At 40.9% G+C, this 20,213-nt stretch overlaps 1 protein-coding gene across 7 annotated transcripts in view; it reads right to left on the bottom strand.

Annotated features, from left to right (window-relative positions):
• The window catches only part of MAST4 (microtubule associated serine/threonine kinase family member 4), a 291,542-nt gene that overhangs the window by 96,651 nt on the left and 174,678 nt on the right, over positions 1–20,213 (bottom strand). For 2 of the 7 annotated variants that reach the window (XM_054809949.1, XM_054809950.1), the window contains exon 1: positions 13,588–13,889. The exons of the other annotated variants lie outside the window; for them this stretch is intronic. In XM_054809949.1, the coding sequence (XP_054665924.1) occupies positions 13,588–13,679 (92 nt within the window). In that variant the 5' untranslated portion in view covers positions 13,680–13,889. Of the gene's footprint in view, positions 1–13,587; positions 13,890–20,213 lie in introns of those variants that run through there. 7 annotated transcript variants of the gene reach the window in all.

Below are 20,213 nucleotides of genomic sequence, written 5' to 3'. Positions count from 1 at the left end.
GTGGATGAAGTAAGGTTGCAGAAAAGGGTGTGCTACAATTTTTGGCCATCAGGAAGAGTAATCACCTCACTACTCATCTGGCCCATTAGCTAATTTAAGGTTTCTATTTGCATCACAGCAGAAGTATGCCTGAAGAAGTGATGTGTAGAAAGGATAAAACTGCCATTTCTGAGTCTTTGCTTTTGTTTGGAAAATATGTTATGCCTTGTGAACACCACTGTCAGAGGATTCAAGAAAAAGAAAAAAATGTGAGACTGGTCCAAAATCTACTTCGGTCCCCTCATAGGTGTAGCAAAGTCACAAAGCCAGGAGCAAATTTACCTTCAATATCAGTTTCCCTTGTTCTCTAAGATTGTAATGAGGCAACAGCAGCCCTCACTTCTGACACGACTTACAAGAATCCATTGCCTAATAAATCCAGAAGTCAGCAGATTAATAGTTGTTCTCATAAAATAATAACAATTAAAAAAACAAATGCCTTTAAAGCAAAAATTCTGATGCTGCACTCTTCTTATCCTAAGAACATAAAGCACCACATACCTTCCAAATCATATTATGACAAATTGTATTTTAACTACTCAGACTTCTACTATATTTGAAGTGGAAGTCCTACACTTACTTGCCTTCGCTTACCTTGAACAGTTGTGTTGATAATATTTGCTGCCTTTGGCCTCAGGATGGCTACCTTCTAGCGATAAGTGCAGTCACTCATGGTTTATGAGTTTTATGTTTACGGAATCTTGGTATTTATCAAAAAGCAGTTTTGTAAAAATACAAAGCTTGCAGAGAAGAAAAATTATCTTTGATCACACAAGCTGTTCAGGTGAAGTATTTGGAAATGTGTGTGAAAACTAGAATGAAAACTACACCTCCATCCTTGCTTTTGATTGTGCGACATTATGTGCATTGCTACCGTGCCTCCAAAAAGAGAGCACTGCATAACACGCAACACTGAGCCAGTTCTCAAACTCTAATCCCTCCTCTGACATTAGCAATGTCCATAACTAAGAAATGTTTTTCATATGAGCTTTTCCATAAAATAGGGTAATTACACTAACTTTCATAATTTCACCTATTCTGTTACATGCACACTTAATATGCCTATTTTTATTAGAATAGCAACACTTTTGGGTAGGAATAACGCTTAAAATATAACTTCAAATAATCTAAAACTTGGCAGATATTTTAATATTCTACACACATACACTACCCCCCGTACTAAAACTGTGTTCAGCAACATCTCATTTCATTAGGGTGCTGGATTTCTAGTATGCACTGGGTGTTCCTGCCACATATGATGTTCTAGCTCCTGGTCTTCTGATCGTCCACACTGCATGCGCTTTACTTCATTCCTGTACCGTGTTTTGGAATGATCCATCTAGTTACCGACAAGATGAAACCTGGAGCAGCTCTACGGATCATTTCTTAGATGTGTGGGGGATGCTTTTGCCTCCCACTGCGCTACAGTCTTCCAACTGCTCCTCAGCAGGACACGTTCCTTCATACAATTCCCACACGCTTCCACCTTTTCAGTCTGCCCCACTCAAGAGAGAAATGCAGCACACAACTCCCCCCACCCATGTCCTTACACATGGCAAAACCCCCACAGGGACCTGGGCCCAGCGCTCCCAGCACGGAGAGAAGCCACATCGTGCTGTTGGTCCGCAGGCCAGCTACCTGGGGCAGGTGCATTTTAGAAAACACAGTACTATTGTTCCTTTGGTATGACTTGGAGGGAAAATTAATTTTTCCATAGTGACTGAGGCAGAAAATGCAGACAGTCCTTTGGACCCCTGTTGGGATTGTTTCCTTCTATTAATATCCATCTGTTGACCCTTGGACTGGATTTAGGCAGTCACAATCCCAAAGAATGTGCAGAACTTTATGTTTACAAAAAGACTTGCCCAATGTCTCCGAGGCCATTACTAAGGTTAGTGGGAGAGACGAGAGCTTCCGCAATAAATTAATAGTGGTAAAATACAGCTCACTTAAAGAACAAAAATCAAAAGAAAGCTGGCCAGAACAGTAGCAAACCTTTCAGATTTTCTCAAACTTGTCAATGATTAAACAAACACATTACTTTGGGAGGGCCAAATTACTAAATCTTTAACACTATGTGTCTTGTTTCCTGTAGACAGTCAGAGTAGGTGATCCTACGGGTTTCTTATTGCCTTATAATTTATGAATCAGAAGAAGGAAACACATGATGGTTAAAAGGTATTAATTTATAGATAATGCTGAATGCTTAGGTCTGACCTACACAATTTGCATATTTAATAAAGTAGTATATTCATATACTCTAGTATGTTTTGTATTTCCTTTGAAACATTTCCTTTAAAGAGAAGGAAAAAAAAAGCAGTTTGCTGTTCTATGATTTGAGGAAGACAGGTAAGAAAAAACATGAAGAAACATAATTTTCAGATGAAGAAAAACAGGAAAGTTTCATTTTTTTTGTTTTGAAAATTTTTCCAACAATAGAAATCAAAGCCTTGCAAAAGATGATAATATTTTGACATTTGGTAAGACAGAATAGCACATGCAAGACAAAATCAAGAAGAAAGGAAAAAACTAGATAGAAGTGTGTTTCCCAACAGAACTCTCGTTCTCTCATTAGTCATAGGTCACAGATGGGGAGCAGATGCCTCCAAACACAACAGTTCAATCATCAAAACATGGCAGAAGGGCCAGGAAAGAAGCCAAATCACCAAGCCTCAGGTAAGGGGGAAAAAAAAAAATGAAATACAAGCCTACTTACAAAATGTGTTACATACTTTTGTACATTATGTGGGGGAAGCAAAGGAAGATGTTCTGGTAAGACTTGACGGTACAGTGAACTGACACAATCGTCCTTTTGCGTGGGCTGTTTGTAGACAAGGTGAATAGAGCATATTAGACTTGTCTGACTGCCTTTGCTTCTACTATTACAGCACTTATGGAAATTCCCTTGACATACCCATGCTTAAGAACAAGCTAGACAGGCCTAGACTCACTGAAAAAGCAAATTTGTAAAACAAATGTACACAATCTACTTTTCATTAGTTAACTCCAAGAGGGTTAACAGTATTATCACAAACGATATTAGTTAATTATGACTTCTCACTGAACAGCATTGTCAGATGAATGAGTTAACATTCAAGCATCCTCCTTCCAGTTTCCATAAAAGGGAATATAAAAGATTATTTACATTATGAAATGTTGATTTACATTATGAAAACTGTCCTGACAACAAATTCTGATAAACACCAAGGCATCTGTTGGTAGAAACATAAGTCTGATTTATTCTTATCGTCAGTATCTAACTTCTGTTTCACCAAGGACTGCATTATTACGTTTGAACTACATTAAATCCATAAAGATATATTTATCAACTAAAAAGTCAGATAAAGATTTTTGCCTTTCCTCAGTCAGCATGTACTGTAATCAACGGCAAAGTCCATGACTGAAGGCAGAACTTCACTCTAGATTGCTAGGGTCATTGATATTGAGCTATATGTTGTTAAATTAAATGACACGTATTTGTTACAAATAACTGTAACAAGCAGGGAAGCTCCATTTTCTATGGTTTCACATCCTCCCATTGTATCACAGCACCACATCTACAATCCTCCTGGAAAATTCTCATGTCTCATGTTCCATTCACTCTCCAAACTCCCTTTGGGATCACCTTCCCTCACTTTTGTTTAGCTACCCAGAGTGCAAGAGATGCTTCTTGCAGCCACTGCAATGCGACCTCTGGGACATCTAGCCAGAGTGCCACCACCTCTTGGCTGGAAGAAGGTCCTGCCTCCCAGATGCAGAGACTTCTATGCGTCCATCAGGCAGACTAACAAGTTCTCATGTTCCATTAGAGTTTAGTTTGGGTTTGAGGAGGGGAGGTTTGGGGGTTAAAGTACATACTTTTAAGAAATGCTGTTCTTAGGACTAGCTTTCTTTTGTTTTCCACTTTTTGGGGTTTTTGTATATTTTTATGTAGGAATATCTTTCCAGAAAATTCCAGCAGCTCATCCAAGAAGTGATAATACCAGTTGCCCAAAGAGAATTTTAAGAATAAGAACAACTTAAATTAGAAGCTGATTCATTATACTCATCATACTTATCAAAGGAAGCTCAGCTAGTTCAAACTATTGTACCCATCTTCCCTATAACAACTTCAGGATTTAAAACTGATGCGTAAAAGCATCATATTTAAATGTATTTCAAAAACAAAGTAAAGGCTTCTTATAGAAATCCATCACTGATTAATAGTTTTAATAAAAACAAATAACTATTATATAAACTCCTCTCTCCCAGGTACGCATAAAAAAAGCAAAGTGTCAAAAAAGCACTGCAAGTTGTTCCACATGTGCAAATCTATCTCTCGTGACAAGCGGGATTCTGTTCAGAAGCCTGTGCCAAATCTCATACAGGATGGGGGCCCAGCAGCCCAGAGGGGGAAGCCTGACTACACAGAGTTCCCAAATGCATACAGGAAAACAGCTGGAGAAAATAAAGGAAAGCCTATCCTCCACTACTGTTTCAGTTATGAACAGCTGGAGTGCTACTTGAAACAATCACAGATAACAAGTACCAGCATTCGAACAAAGTAACTTTTAATTTATTAGCCCTCTCAAGTTGAACTCCAGACAAAACTCATATCCACAGAATTACCTCAAAAATAAGAAGATTACTATAAGTGAATCCTTCCCATATTTCTTAAGTGAAAAATAAATAGATATAATGGTATTTCACAATGTAAATGTTATACTAGTTTGAGTAAGTCAAGTTCAAAACATTCCAAGAAATAAACCAGCTTCTTCCAAGCGGTGGAACAGAGCAGAGAATCCTGTTCAATTTGGGAAGACAAGACATATTTCCCAGAAACAACATTATAAATGGCTGCACTTTGGGAATTTTCAAAAGCTATAGTATGAGTGCACACTATAAAGAACATAAATATCCTTGTAGATGGAAAAGCGTCTATCCTATTTATGCCTAGATGTGCCCTTCAATAAAGCACAAGAAAAAAAAAGTTTTTTGGATTGTTGAACTGACCTCATAGTATCAATCTCATTCAGCTTCTCAACCAGTGTAATGTTACAGCTACTACTCAAGTATTTACATTTACAAATTTCTGTGCACCCTTATGTGTGTATATTTATTTACAGTCTGTACAGGTGTACACATATATATTGATATGTATGAAAATAAACAAAAGATATTGGTAACATTTCCCTTCCAATCTTGCAACTGTTAAGTTTACATTCATGCAAGTCCCCTGAAAACAAACAATAGTAATTTTGTCAGACACATAAAAAACAGACTGATGTATTCCCTTATTGACACACACAAAAGAAACAGAGTTTGTTTTACCACCACCTGATTGCCTTGAGATAAATAATTTTTTTTAAACTCTGCAATACAATACTACAATCAAGCACTGAGAGGACTAAAGGTATATAAATTTTTATTAAATTAAATGCATAATACTTTGCATTATTGTTTCAGCAAATTAAGCAGCATTAGGAATGGTACATCTTCAATAATCAACACCCTTAACTTTACCCAGGAATACCTTAGTCTACCCATCATTAACAAAGATTTTTAAAATTGCTTGTAAGTAAATATTACATAAACTTTTTTGTTTAAATTGAATATATGTACCCTTGATTTCCCCATAATTTATTTGGATGTTAATAACTATCTTTTAAACCAGTCTTGTTAGAAAAGACGGACACTTTGATCATGTATAAACAGTCATTTTCCTACTAGTAAGTAGTGCCTCATTTGACATTATTCTCAATGTTTTTATGAGGGGGGGAAGAGATCCACTAGTGGGTAAACTTTTAACAATTTTTCTTTAACATATGATTTTAAACTTAGGTTAAAGCCAACTGATAGAGATCAAAACCAAGCTATTGCATGCTAGAACATCCACATAATTACTGCATATGTAGAAAAAAGAACGGGTGGGATAAGGAAATTGCAGCAGTTTTTACTTTCTAATCACCAAACTGAACATGCCAGTATTTCATGGGAATAACAGATTCTACTTACAATAATAAGTATAATCTTTCAAGCACAATAGAGCATGACGGTTTTCCTTATTACTCAACAATTATTTAGGGAAGACCATTGCTGACTGAAAGGGCAAAAAAGTGGATATATTTATCCTGGCATGACCCCAGTATTTTTGCACTCATCTGTCAGTGGCAGGAATACCAGTAACACGCAGCTTGTAGTTCTGAAGTCTCTCTATTGGGTAGATCAAAATCGGAATTTTCCAGTTTATAGTACTTCTGAGATACATTTATATTTACTGCGAACCATGACAAATAGCAGTTTTCTAGTTCACTAGTGTTTGATTTAGTTTGAGCATTTTAAATAAACCAGGTGGAAGAGACTACTGAAGTAGATTTAACTAATATGTATCAGTAGTATACAGAATATGCACTGCTGAAAAAAAAAAAAAAGAGACCAAAACATTAGTGGGTAGAGAAGTATGTGGTCTCAGAAATGGATAGAGAAATGCCAAGTATATTAAGTGCAAGTGATCTCCTTAAATGTCTCTACCAGTGTACATTCAGGTCACATGGAAAATCAAGTAACTATGCACAGTAGACCCCCCCCCCCATGAGATGAAATTCAGAGTCCCATACATGACACTCGCATATTATGCTGAGACACAATTTTATATATTAATACTATATAGTCTTGTGGGGAGCTTTAAAATTTGACAGTTACTACAGTTAGTGAATTCGTGAACCTTCAGAAGCAAAAATTCTCTGAAAGGTTCACACGTGAAAATCCAGGAGCCATCACTGAATGCGACACACCTGTTGAATAAGGCTGAGTCAAAGATAAGTGAACTTTCTGGTTTTCCTCAGTTTGGGAAATACAGTACAGCACATACGCATCTGTCCTGGTGCCATCACAGCGTTCCTTCCAATGAATCTATCTCCTACTAAACCTTTTTCTAATGACACGTAACATGACATCCTGATCCAGGCCTACAGCATACAGATTATGTGGCAATACACAGAGAAGAACTCCATGCAACATTGAAGAGTTTTACACCATTATTAAATTAGTGTGACAGACTTAATAAGCTTCATTAAAAATGTTCAACCTAAATGTTAGCAGTATCTTCATACTCTAAATACAGCTGCTCAAAATATTGAATGATTTCATGTCTCATGACTAATCAAATCATTAACACTCATATTTCCTACTTTGTAAGTCATGCACGCTGATAGGTGTAACAAATTCACAGGGAATCTACCCTGAAATCCACTTACCTGACCACCATTTCCAGCTTTGACAAGGAACTACCAGAGGCAAACCCATCAAACAGTATGTGCAGCCACACAAGTAGGTACATAGTTTACTGCTACCAGAAGTTTGAAGGTCCCTGACAGAAGGTACATCAGAAGAGGCAATTATTAACCACTGCATGAGTGAGCTACTGTGTGCTTAAAAATTACATTTGAGAAGGATCAGTCAACTTCTAATGCAACAAGAACTGTAATGGCTCTGTAGAACATCAATAACAGACGTAAGCCAAATTCAAATGGAGTAGGAGGACTGAATCTCTGTGTAATGTGCCCACATCATGTTATGTGTCCCAACAACCCACAGCTCATGAAAGGAAGTCTGGACTGCTGCCCTTTTGATTCCCTGGGCAAGAAAGACAAAGACTGTCTCCTACTGTGTAACAGCAGACATTGCCCACAACGGTGGAAAAAAAAAAATAAATTACAGCTTCTTTCTGCATGTTCCAGCACTTTCCTAAGCTTCTTTTTTATTTTGCTCTTATTTCAGCTTTCGTCAAGTTTTCTACAGTAAGATCCTTTGGTCAAATCATGAAGACCTCAACTTAATTCTAACAAAATAGGATATTTTCAGAGTAAATCTAAGCAAAAACCAGGAATACGACCAGATGAATCTTCACCAGTCTGGCTGAAGCTAAGAAACAATGATGGCTCATTGGAGAAAACTGATTGTTGCCAACATTCAGATTGTAAGCAGAACTTGAAATACATTAATTGCTTGAACAAAAAGTAAACCAACCAGAATAAAACCAACACATTCACTTTGATGGTGAGACTGTAAGATTACCCCCCTAACGCACAGTCCTTACTGTGATGAAAGGAAATACAATTACCAAGGTACGTTAACACTTCACTATGTAGTACAGAAAGCAGGGGGATCATTAGTCCAGCAGATTAACTTCTAAAAAACATATTCAATGACCATATGTTTTGAAAGCACAGATAGTCTGCAGGGACATATTTCTTATTCCTCCCAATTCTGGGATAACAATCTTCTCCTTAAACTTATTCAACATCTATTAGGATAATAGCTCCCTCTCTCCTGTATGTAGGAATTAAGGTGAATGAAGAGGGTTGAAAGAAAGAGGTAAAGCTCTTCAAATCACCACACTCCAAAACATACATTAAAAATAACACAAATATAGCAAAAAGCAATCCTTTAACTGATACCCCTATGTAACAAAAAGTAAAATAAGTCAAGTTGGAGAACCAACAGATTCAGCTGGCATCAACACAATTATACTTCCTTTCTGTGGCTGCTTTTATGTTAGTAAGTGTACACTGTTTTCTTATGTCGCCAACAAGACCACTTTTAATGCCTATTATTAAATAAAACAATCTATTTATAGCACACTTACACATAATACTATGTTGACAAAGGAAAAAACCAAGATCTACACAAGAATCAATAGCGAGAGTTTACATCGTAACTTTGAAATCACTGCATCTACTAAAACTACAAACTCAGAGAAGTTCAAAAAGCCAGCTCAGTATTTTCCAGGAAGCGTGTTGTCCCAAAACTAATAAAACTACAAAGTCTGACAACTCTTATTCTCTGAGTTTCCAATAAGTTATAATTTTCCTTTGTTTTTAATGTTTCAGAAATGGTTATGAACTGTTAGAATGTATGACTTATTACTTGCCTGATGAATATTTTAATCCCCTCTCAGGGAAGTCTCAATACCACTTCAGTGACTGTACACAAATAACATGAAGTTTCAACACAAATCATCCAGGAGTCGACTTTGGCTGAGAAGCAGTTGGGCAAGCATTCATAATTCCATGTCTTTGGAAAAAAAAACAACTCTGACTCAAAGGAAGACCGACTGTAATAACATTGTTTCAGTGCAACTACCACAAAGAAGCAAGAGAAAAGCACATAGACAAAAAAAATAAATCACTAGCTTGTCAGTTTTGTCAAAGATACACAGAGAAGATCAGAGACAGAAGAGAGAAACTGACAGAACTAAATACATAGCATAGAATGAAGCAGAAAGTATTATTTTTTCCGTATAAAAAAGCATGTGTGCGCACATCTATCCATACACAAATCTACACATGGATCTATGTAAGTAAACGTATACACATACAGAGACACCAGACCCTCTCTCTAGTTCTCTACTCCAGAAGATGCCATTTCAGGCAGGAACCTGAAGTTAGTACTATGAAGGGACCACACACCTATAGCAACAGAAAAGTTAACACTTTTGGTTATACATGTTTCTTCTCTGTAAAAGCACATAGTCTAATCCATGTCTTTCATAGGCTCAGTAACTTGAATACCAAATGCCTCCAATTTGTAATTGAAGAGAATTTTTTCTACCCGCCAGTCCTGAAAACCCACTCCATGACTTGAAAGTCAGGCTGGGATATTTCTTGTTCAGGTATCACTTCCAGAAAGAGCTGCTGCAACTGAAATTCAGCTACTACTGTTGGAAAACAGAAGGTAAAAAAAATCTTAATGAAAGACTTCAGCCAGCAAATAAGACCATAAACAAAGTTTTATGTCCATTTTATAACTTAGTTGCCAGGCTCAACACTGCAACCTGAAGAAGAATAGTCTATCTTTTCTTTCTTTACTTCTCAGAACCTCAGCAAAGAGAAATAAATGCCTACATCAAGTAAATCTCTACAAAGAAACAAAATTCTTAGTACTAGCAAACAATTCTCATTATCCCAAGTGTCAAGAAAGTAGGATAGTGCTCACAGAAAGGACAGGGCCTAGCAGGCCACAAGAATCCTGGTAGTACAGGTAAAAGTAATTGAACAGGCAAAAGAAACATACCTAAGAATCAAAAATGCCCAATCAAAAGATAAAATTAATGCTCTCACATTGGCAAGGAGTCCCAAAGCCAACTGTGGATACAACCAGAAAGAACAAGATCCCCTGTAAAGTTTTTGTGAAGCACCAAGGCTCATCACTAGCTGGACAACAGCTTCACAGGCAGCATTACTACTAAGAAATAAAACTCTCTTTAATCAGTGGACCCAAAAATTTCACTTAAGCACAAACCAAGCGATTCAGATCACAGGAACGAGACTGCCTTCAAGCCTACTCATAGCCTACTCTTCGATCCTCTAAAATGCCTGGAAAGCTATACAAAACCCTACCCAGCAGCACTCTTTTAGAAAGGGAAGGCATCCTGTGGCAAGTAAGCAGCTATCATTCCACTCTTTTCAGGTAACAGTTGGGTCTATGCCTGACTGCAAGCCTGTGAAGATAGTCCAGATGAGACACAGCTCAGAACATGTAGATCCAGCTGGCACCTTAATTAACCCGAGCCCATTTCTGCAGCAGAACTAGGAGAATCTGCACTGTCCATACCATTTTTATTTCTTCTGACAGTTTTATCACTCTGGGATCTATCATTTAGATTAGTAGTTGAATTATTGTTTTGAGTTTGCGTGGCAAGGTTTTGGTAGTGGGGGAGCTACAGGGGTGGCTTCTGCAAGAAGTTGCCAGAAGCTTTCCCCATGTGCGACAGAGCCAATGCCAGCCAGCTCCAAGACGGACCTGCTGCTGGCCAAGGCCGAGCCCATCAGCCACGGTGATAGTGCCTCTGGGGTAATGTATCTAAGAAGGGAAAGAAAAGGAGCAGCAGTTTTTGCAGCCAGAGGAAGGAATGAGAAGATGTGAGGAACAACTCTGCAGACACCCAGGTCAGTGCAGAAGGAAGGGGAGGAGGGGCACCAGGCGATGGAGCAGAGATTCCACCTGCAGCCCATGGAGGACCTCACGCTGGAGCAGGTGGAGGTACTTGAAGGAGGCTGTGACCCCATGGGAAGCCCATGCTGGAGCAGGCTTCTGGCAGGACCTGTGGCCCCATGGAGAGAGAAGCCCACGCTGGAGCAGGTTTGCTGGCAGGACTGGTGACCCCATGGGGGACCCACGCTGGAGCAGTCTGCTCCTGAAGGGCTGCACCCCGTGGAAGGGACCCACGCTGGAGCAGTTGGTGAGGAACTGCAGCCCGTGGGAAGGACTCACGTTGGAGAAGTTGGTGGAGGACTGTCTCCCGTGAGAGGGACCCCATGCTGGAGCAGGGGCAGTGTGAGGAGTCCTCCCCCTGAGGAGGAAGGAGCGGCAGAGACACCGTGTGATGAACTGACCACAACCCCCATTCCCCGTCCCCCTGTGCCGCTGCGGGGGGAGGAGGGAGAGAAATGGGGAGTGAAGTTGAGCCGGGGAAGAAGGGAGGGATGGGGGTAAGGTGTTTTAGGATTTGGTTTTATTTCTCATTACTCGATTCTATTTTGCTTGGTAATAAAGTAGATTGAACTTAAAAAAAAAAAAAAATCAATCTGTTTTGCCCATGACAGTAACTGGTGAGTGATCTCTCCCTGCCCTTATCTCGACCCAGGAGCTTTTCGTTCTGTTTTCTCTCCCCTGTCCAGCTGAGGAGGGCAGTGACGGAGTGGCTTTGGGGGGCACCTGGCCTCCAGCCTGGGTCATCCCACCACAATTGTGAATATAGGTCCTCCTTTAAGAAGAGAGCTGCTGAAGTGGGCCACTCAGCCTTCCCCTGGGGATGGCAACACAGCAGATGCTGAGCTCGCCAGCCAGATGAGAGAAACAGCCTGAGAAAGGAGGGTATCTGGGCCCATTAAGAGTAAGCAGCCTTGAAACTCCACTGCTGGGCTTTTTAGTTTCACAATGCTGTCACATGCTGATTTTGCTACAGAGAGGGCATTAAATATCCCTGTAATACATAAAACATAACTGCATATGCGGCATGTACTATTCACTGATATGCTGCATATGTGACATGCTGAGACAGTATTCAATGCTGCTTTAAAAATTCTTTTAATATTTCAGCAAACCCAGTATGGTATTAAATGTGTTTGAAAAGCAGGAAGGCATCCAAATAGAAGAAAAAAAGCAAATAAAAAAAGCAAATTAAAAAAAGCAGTATATGTTTTTTATGCTTCTTGTAAAGTCTACGAAGCCTCTCTTCTTGCATGCAGTCATGCACATTATAAAAGGTATTCTTACGTCTTCACATAGGTGTAAACCTACCCGAGCAAGAAAAGTGAAAACGATTTGAAAAAGCCCCAGCACGTTCCTAACATAGATATATTTGCAGCAGAAAAATGCATAAGGCCCATTTGGACACTCAGTTGATACTATGTGTAACAATAAAAACAATATTTACAATAGAGGGATAATAATTAATTATAACTCAGCACTTTAACAGCTACCCCACATAAAGAATAGATAAACACTGCAGGAACAATTTTGCATTGATGTGAAATAGGCCATTTGATTTTCCTATTTTAACTTTCTGTCATTCATAAGACAGACATTTTTTCCTTTTGAAAAACATCAGTACATAAAATACTTAAGGCTTAGGAACAGCCAACTCTGCTAAGCCCCCATCCTGCTTGCTTTGTGTCAGCTTTTCAGCCAGCAGGAGAAAAAACGTTTCACACACATTCTCCAAAGATAATACATAAGCTAATACTCAAGGTAGTTGCACAGACAGGAGCATACCATAATTTAATGCAACTGGTATGTCTCAAAATGGCATACAGGGTACTAATGAACAAAGTTACAAACTTGTATAAACTTTTGCTGCTCCTTGGGATAGAAACATATACTTAACTGCAATGGATACCATGGCACACACAAAAAAAATGACCAAGATATCAAAGCTTGTCAGTCTTCTGCCTGTTGATGACACAACCCTTTACTATTTCCAAACCTTTTTTCCCTTCTGACAATAATGAAAACGCTACAAAAATAAAAAGCCCATTCCTGTATTAACAAACATCAGCTAGCCTGTCTAAAGAAATAGTTACACAAACCTGTCTCTTTAAGAACACCGAACAAAGTAGGCTATCCTGAGTTGTCCATATAAAGTATATCTGCTCCGGATAAAAGGTCAAATATTTGAGACCAAGCTGAAAGTATGTTTCAGAAAAAAAAACGGGGAGGGTGGACGGGCAGGAGAAAACAAAACAACATTTTATAAAGAGGCAAAGCAATACACAGGGTTTGGTTTAAAAAAAAAAACCCAAACACAAAAAACACCACAACAAAACCAAAACCCACAAAAACCCACAAACCCAACAAAAAACCTAGAAGAACCCCAACGGACTCGCAAGGAGAGTCTCGCAGATGAACATCAGGAGAAGCCAAGAGGCCCTGGGTCCCGCCGCCCTTCCAGGGGCTTTCTGCCGCCGCCCGGGGACCAGGAAGTCCGGCGGCCCGAGCCCGCGCCGCTCACCTGGGAGCTCTGCGCCCCCAGGGCGCCGGCCCGCCGCCCCTCGCAGCCCGCCTTACCTCTGTGTCCGGCGGAGGCGGGTGCCGCTCCTCAGGTAGGGCAGCGTGAAGTTGGAAAGGGCCATCCAAAGATTTGGGTCCGACATATCCATGTCCCTGCGTTCGAATCCCTAAGAATTCAGTGCCATACTACAAGGAGGAGGAAAAGACAGCGCCCCCGACCGCTCTCAGGAGACCGAGAGCGCGGAGACGGAGCGAGCCAGCCTCCGGGGGAAAGAGGAAGAGAGAAGGTAAGAGCAACTTGGACCGACAGCAACTTTACCGTGCGGCGACACCGCCCCGCCCGGCGCCGCCCCGCCCCGGCAGCGACCATTCGCGCCCGCGCAGGGGTCGCGCCGGAGGAGCCCGCCTCTCCTCTCCGCTCGCCGCCGCCAGCGGCTCCCGCGCTTCCTGCCCGCCCGCCCCCCGCCCGGCGGCTGCTGGTAGAGCAGCGGGCAGGCGGGCCGGCCCCTCCCGCCCGGCGGGGCGCGAAGCGGGCGCCCCGGGAGCCGCCGCCGGGCCGGCAGCTGCCGCCTCCCTCCACCGGCGGCGCCAGGTGCGAGCGCCGCAGGCCCAGCCCGCGCAGCCGCTGCGCCTGGCCCGCTTCGGAGTCACGGCAAACACGGGCAGTGCCTGGCCCGGAGCAACGCAGAAGGGCAAAACCCCGGCGGTGCAGGCAGCAGATCGCTAACTGCCCACAGCGGAACCCACCAGTTACGCTTAAGTCTGCTGGAAACGGCAAGTCAAGACCACTGTCGTTCTGTTTAAACGTAGAGTGTACATATGTCATTACTATGACTTCATGCCTATCCCAGGAGAACTGACAGTACAGGTACTTAATTACTATTTTTCACATTGGGTACCTGCCACTCCAGACACGAGGTGTTTGCCACAGAAAGCTGGGACGCCTGCATCCATTACCAGCTCTCTTGAGAAAGCTACCCTGAAACAGGCTGGCAAGAGATGGGTACGGGAAAGGCTTTGAGTACCTTTTCCACTCAAAGCAGTGACCTAATCCCTCAGGTAGTCTGAGTCACTTCCTCCTCTTCCTCCTCCCAACTTTCTTCCTTTGCTTCTCTCTTTGCCATTCCTCAGCTGTCTCCCAGCTCTGCCAGGTCTCTATTTATTTTTCCCATCATTCTACCTTCACTTTACTTCTCCCTTTAGCCTCATGTGTACCGGCTGCTGTCCTCAGTCTTTTCACTCCTAATTCCAGCACCACCCTCAACATGCCCTCTCCTCTCTCCCTCCACAGCTCTTGTCTAAACTAGCGTTCTTCCTCACATCTGTGCAGTACACAAATAAAAGTGCTTCTAAAATTACTAATATCCTGCATTGTCATTGAGTAATGCCAAACTCGAGCTGTCAGAAGCAATGGTGATTAGGTATAGAAAAACAGTTAATGTGGCTTCAAAAAAAGAGTTTTGTTTTAACATACTTAAAATTTCCATTTGCCTTTACATTTCTCTAAGAGTCACATTTAAGCAACTTGGTCACATTTATGGTTATGGAAAGAATGCTGCGAATTTCGTGCCAAGACTGTTTACTTATTTTACTGAAAGCAAGATTCCTGCATAATCTCAACGTTCCAGGAGTATCTTAGAAAAACACTAACTACTGTGACAGCTGGCAGCACTGCATTCTCTGAGAGAAATTATGTAGCACTGTGGCTAAATCACCCAAGGTTGCCTGCCATAGTTGGAGGAAAACCATGGGAAACAAAGAAGAACACAATGTAATTGTGTAATCTGTCTATCGCTTGGATGAAAGAAAACTCAGGGCGCAGAACGTTGCTGAGCAGTGGAGGAAGGGCTCGCTGGCACTGGGGATGAGGCAGCTCTCAGGACACCAGCTGGGCACGTAACGTGGCATTGCAATGTTAGCCTTGGTTTTGAAAAGCCTCCAGAAATACGCATGGCAAAGGCAGCACTAGTGTCCTCTAGCAAACTAAAACGTGTTTATTTTTGGGGTGCTGGGGAACGCTTTCTTGGAATAATTTTACAAGTCACAGGTACAAAGTTTATCTTATTCAGGAAACGGTTTTAGACAGGCATTTAATAAGGTGTTCACGCAGTAGTTACCACCAAAGGCCTTAGTACAAATCCTCAACAGGCACCATTTGCTGACAGGCCACTGTAAAAAAGTCAGTTTAACAGTGATCAAACACAAAAGAAGCATCTAACACTTCTCTAAAGATGTCAATTTTATAAGAGACCACTTCCATATGAGAGGAAGGAAAACCAGCCCCATTTAGGCCTTGGGTCAGATTTTCTTGTACAAGTAAGGCTGAAATGGCTGTGGAAGCTGGTACTCGGGCCAATCTCCACCTGTGCTCCCCAAGCAGGCTCAGCAGGAGGGCACTTCCCAGCCAGCCTGCATGCCTGCTCTTTTTATACCCCTCCATTAGGGCTGAGAAATAGTACTCACATCTACTGTAGCCAGTAACAGAAAACCTCTCATCGTTTCTTTCTGCTCTGAGGCATGCATACCCATACTGAGTGTGAAGTTTTAAAGGTTCATGTGAAGGCAAGCATGGCTGGCAACCCTCCTTTCTTCAAACTTAAGAAGGAAATTCCCAAATCTCTACATAAGCACTGAGAACATCTCCTCCACACACTCCACTACCTCATCTTCTCTGCTATGCACACAAGTCTTTGCCTGTAATTGGCACATTTGGAGAAAGAACTGCACATAATCATGAAACCAGGGAATTTTACCTATACGATGTTGCGAACAGCACTGGCTAAAGAATAACAACAAAGTCTTCTCCCTATCACGCAGGAAAAGTTTCAGTGTCCCCATCACCCTGCAAGCTCTCCCCTCTCCTCATCCTTCTTAAGAGGCTGTTAAAGGAGTACCTTCTCTCTCTGAGGAACAAAAGCAGTTAAGCAGTTCAGTTTCCATAAGTCAGCCAGCACATCACATGTGGGGTGATTATGGAACATGGAGGTCAAAACTCATTTCATATCAAGGCCAAAAATTAGCCTCCTGCAAGGCCAAGCTGTAATTCAACTCACGATTTCTTTGTGCAAATCTCTACCACTTTATCAACAATGACGTGAAGCCTCCAATTCTGAAACATACTCTAAAAACTTTCAAAAATGAAGCAAGACTAGCCTATCATACTGTGGGCAAAGACCTACCTGAAAAAGATTATTGTGGCTTGCAAGTAGACAAATTCTGATGGACAGTAAGTTTAATCCTTCTATGTACCACCAGAGAGATGACTATACCTAAATCTATTACACAGACCTGGCTACTGCAATATACATTTCACGATCTGACAAGTCGGATTTTTGCAAAAACAGAAAGGAATGAAGAAAATCTAGGTAAAAGTTTCTGTCCATTTACATAGCAACAGAGGGTATCATAATCACATCAGAGCATCGTTCTACATTCAATGCTGAATACCATTCACTTCAAATGGTCAAACTCACTTCTTATGGTCAAACCCCCTGCTATTCTATCAACCCTGCACAGACTACTCACAACCATTAGCTCCCCGAGTTACTTGATTCAAACATAGTTTCATCTTGTCTTTCTGCACACAATTCGATGCACCCACAGTCCTGCTAACTAGTCAGGATGTTTCTAACATGGGCTCGAAAGCAAGGAGACTCAAGTAATTATTTTTCTGAAGTGCCTGCTGGACTCACACATATTAAGGCACTACAGAGACTTTCACAAAGGCATAGAAATAAAAGGAGGAGTTGTGAGAAGTCCAGCATAGTCCCACAACAACCTTATATGAATTAATATGCTTCATAAAGGGAAACACAGACCTTATCCTTAAAAGCACAACATGTAAGTGACAGTGAAGACGTTGTAATGCTTGTCAATAAACAACATAGCTTCCAAAGTGGTGCCTGCAGTTTGTGACATTCCATGCCACAGAAATGCCTGATTTCAAAGCAAACATCCCAAGGGAGTGAGGTTTTGTAAGCTAATTAAGCAGGTACTATATAGCCGCTAAGGGGCCACCTTCTTTTCCAATCCAGTCAGCTGAATCAGCTCAGTGAGGGACAGACCAGGACCAGACCCAGTAAAAGGAAAGCAGATGGAGCAAATAGTCAGGCAGAGAGGCAGGGGCAGCAGGACCCCTTCTTTGGCAGCGGCTGTTCCTTAAATTGGAGCCTCTCTCACTATCAGTACTGGTAGTGCTTCTTATCCTCCACAAACACAGGCTCAACAGCCAGATTTTTGTCTTTGTTTGTAAGCCAGCACAATCTTCTCACCTCTGCCATGCAGAGCTGGACAAAAAAACTGAACGATGCAGACAATACAATGTTCCAAAATATGTAAACCCAAAAGTATTAGCAACAGATCTATGGCATCTAATAAATGCATACTTGGCAGATACATTTCCCTTCAACAAAATGTTACTGATATGTTCAGCAACTGTAAATAACTCTCCCTCAGTATCCAATTAAAAACATTAAATTCTGTAGTAGTAAAAAGTAAATTAAAAAAATACAACAGTTAAGAACCTGCAAACATGTCCTTAACAGCATTTGTTAATTCAGTTTTGAGCTATACAGCCACTCCAAAAACAACAAGCAGCTCAGGAGACTTCATCAGTTAGGAGATGCTTCACTATATAACTTGGATGATGAATTTTATTTATCCCAAAGCATTACATAAGGTAACACGTAACAAAGCAAGTGATAAGTTTCATGAAGTTTTCCCTTTTATATTCACTTGAAGATAAAAACATCCCTCGAGTCAGAAAAGGTGACTAATCTACCCTTGCTTTGAAGAAAATTACATTTCCAAAAGCAAACTTATAAAAGGCATCCTTAGAAGCGTCTCATTCAATGCATAAGCAAAAAGGATTTCAAATTGTCAACATTTAAGTCCAGTAATTAACACCAATAAAAAAAATCTTCCCCAGAAACATTTTGATTATATAACACTGATTACTGATTTTAAGTACCACCATGAAATACTTAGGAAGTTGAACTGTATCTTTAAAACCAAAATGCAATACCAATATTAAATCAGTATTTCGCACACAGCATTCCAATACACAAGTTATCTAACTTACCTTCTTCATGCTAATAATTACATTAATACACACTGGAATTTTTCAAACATATATGAGAGTGTTCCGCAGTTGTTGACTGAAAGCATTAGAGACTGCTTATCAATTGTATAGCAAGATGTACGCCGAATGCAGTTCACCAGCAAGAATATAGATAGCAGAGAGCTTCTGAAAGATGCTGTGACTACTAAAATCCTAATACTGTAGGCCTCATACTGAATAAGGAGGGTAAATTTGTGAACCATGAAAGAAAACAGGTTGCCTTAATGCATCTTTCCTTTTCTGGTGGGAAAGGAAGATTATGTAATCCCATCTTTTAGCAACAAAGAAATGCTTCTCACTCCATCAGTATCTTGGACGTTAGATTAGAACTGAGTTTGCAGGCCGTTGAAAGTTTTGGTTTAGCTGAGCCTTTTTAGCCAGATAATTAATATGCAAAGAGCAATAAAGGAACTGCTAAGCTGCTCATTAAATAGGAGGGCCATGAAGATGATCAGGGCTGGAGCAACTCTCCTATGGAGACAGGCTGAGAGAGTTGGGATTGTTCAGCCTGGAGAAGAGAAGGCTCCGGGGAAATCTTGTAGCTGCTTCCAGTACCTGAAGGCGCCTACAGGAAAGATGGTGAGGGACTGTTTACAAGGGCAGGGAGTGATAGAAAAAGGAGTAATGGCTTTAAACTGAAGGATAGCAAATTTAGATTAGATATTAGGAAGAAATTTTTTACTGTGAGGGTGGTGAGGTACTGGAAGAGGTTGCCCAGAGAAGCTGTGAAAGCCCCCTCCCTGGAAGTGTTCAAAGGCCAGGTTGGATGGGGCTTTCGGCAACGTGGTCTAGTGGAGGGTGTTCCTGCCCACAACAGGGGGGTTGGAACTAGATGATCTTTAACATCCCTTCCAAACCAAACCATTCCATGATTCTATGAATAATTGCTCTTTTAAAAGTGTTTTGGAATATCTGGAAGTTCTACAACAGTGAAAAGTACACTGTCATGCCATAGCACTCTTAAAAGGACAAACAGGGCATTAGCTGCCTTCAGAGATGAATTCAGGTATGGTAACATACTTAGTGTCACTAAACACAGTTTTACACATAAAACAGTTTGCCCAAACAGATCTTGTTTCAAATGAGATTTCAAGTCTGGTCAACAAACATCTCAGTTGACAATACATTGAGACATTTGTAAAACGTACAACCTACCTCCCCACAATGTTTTAATAAATTAACTAGCACACCACAAGAAATTATGCACAATACATGAAACATTAAACACTCACCAACAGATCTGAAAAAGTAACTGCACATTAAATGTTTCTAGTGGATCATACAGGGTTATGTTCTTGATTAATACAATTCAATATTGCTATCAATGATCTGGAAAAAAATAAAATAACCTTGCTAGCAAAAAACACAAAAGAGGTAAATAACAGGAACAAGACAGTTTGTCATTGGATAAAGCAGCCTTGTTTGAGCAACATGCATTCTAGTCTTGCTAGACATCAAGTCATATCAAAGCACAAAAAACCCCCACAGACATAATGTACAGCAAGATTCTGGAAGGCAGGAGCAATGCAACGAATTGGGTACTGTCATAGATAAACAGCTAAAT

The sequence above is a fragment of the Grus americana genome, chromosome Z (assembly GCF_028858705.1).
Source record: "Grus americana isolate bGruAme1 chromosome Z, bGruAme1.mat, whole genome shotgun sequence".
Lineage (NCBI taxonomy): Eukaryota > Metazoa > Chordata > Aves > Gruiformes > Gruidae > Grus > Grus americana.
Note: the sequence above shows the minus strand (reverse complement) of the source record. Positions and strands in the feature narration are given on the sequence as shown.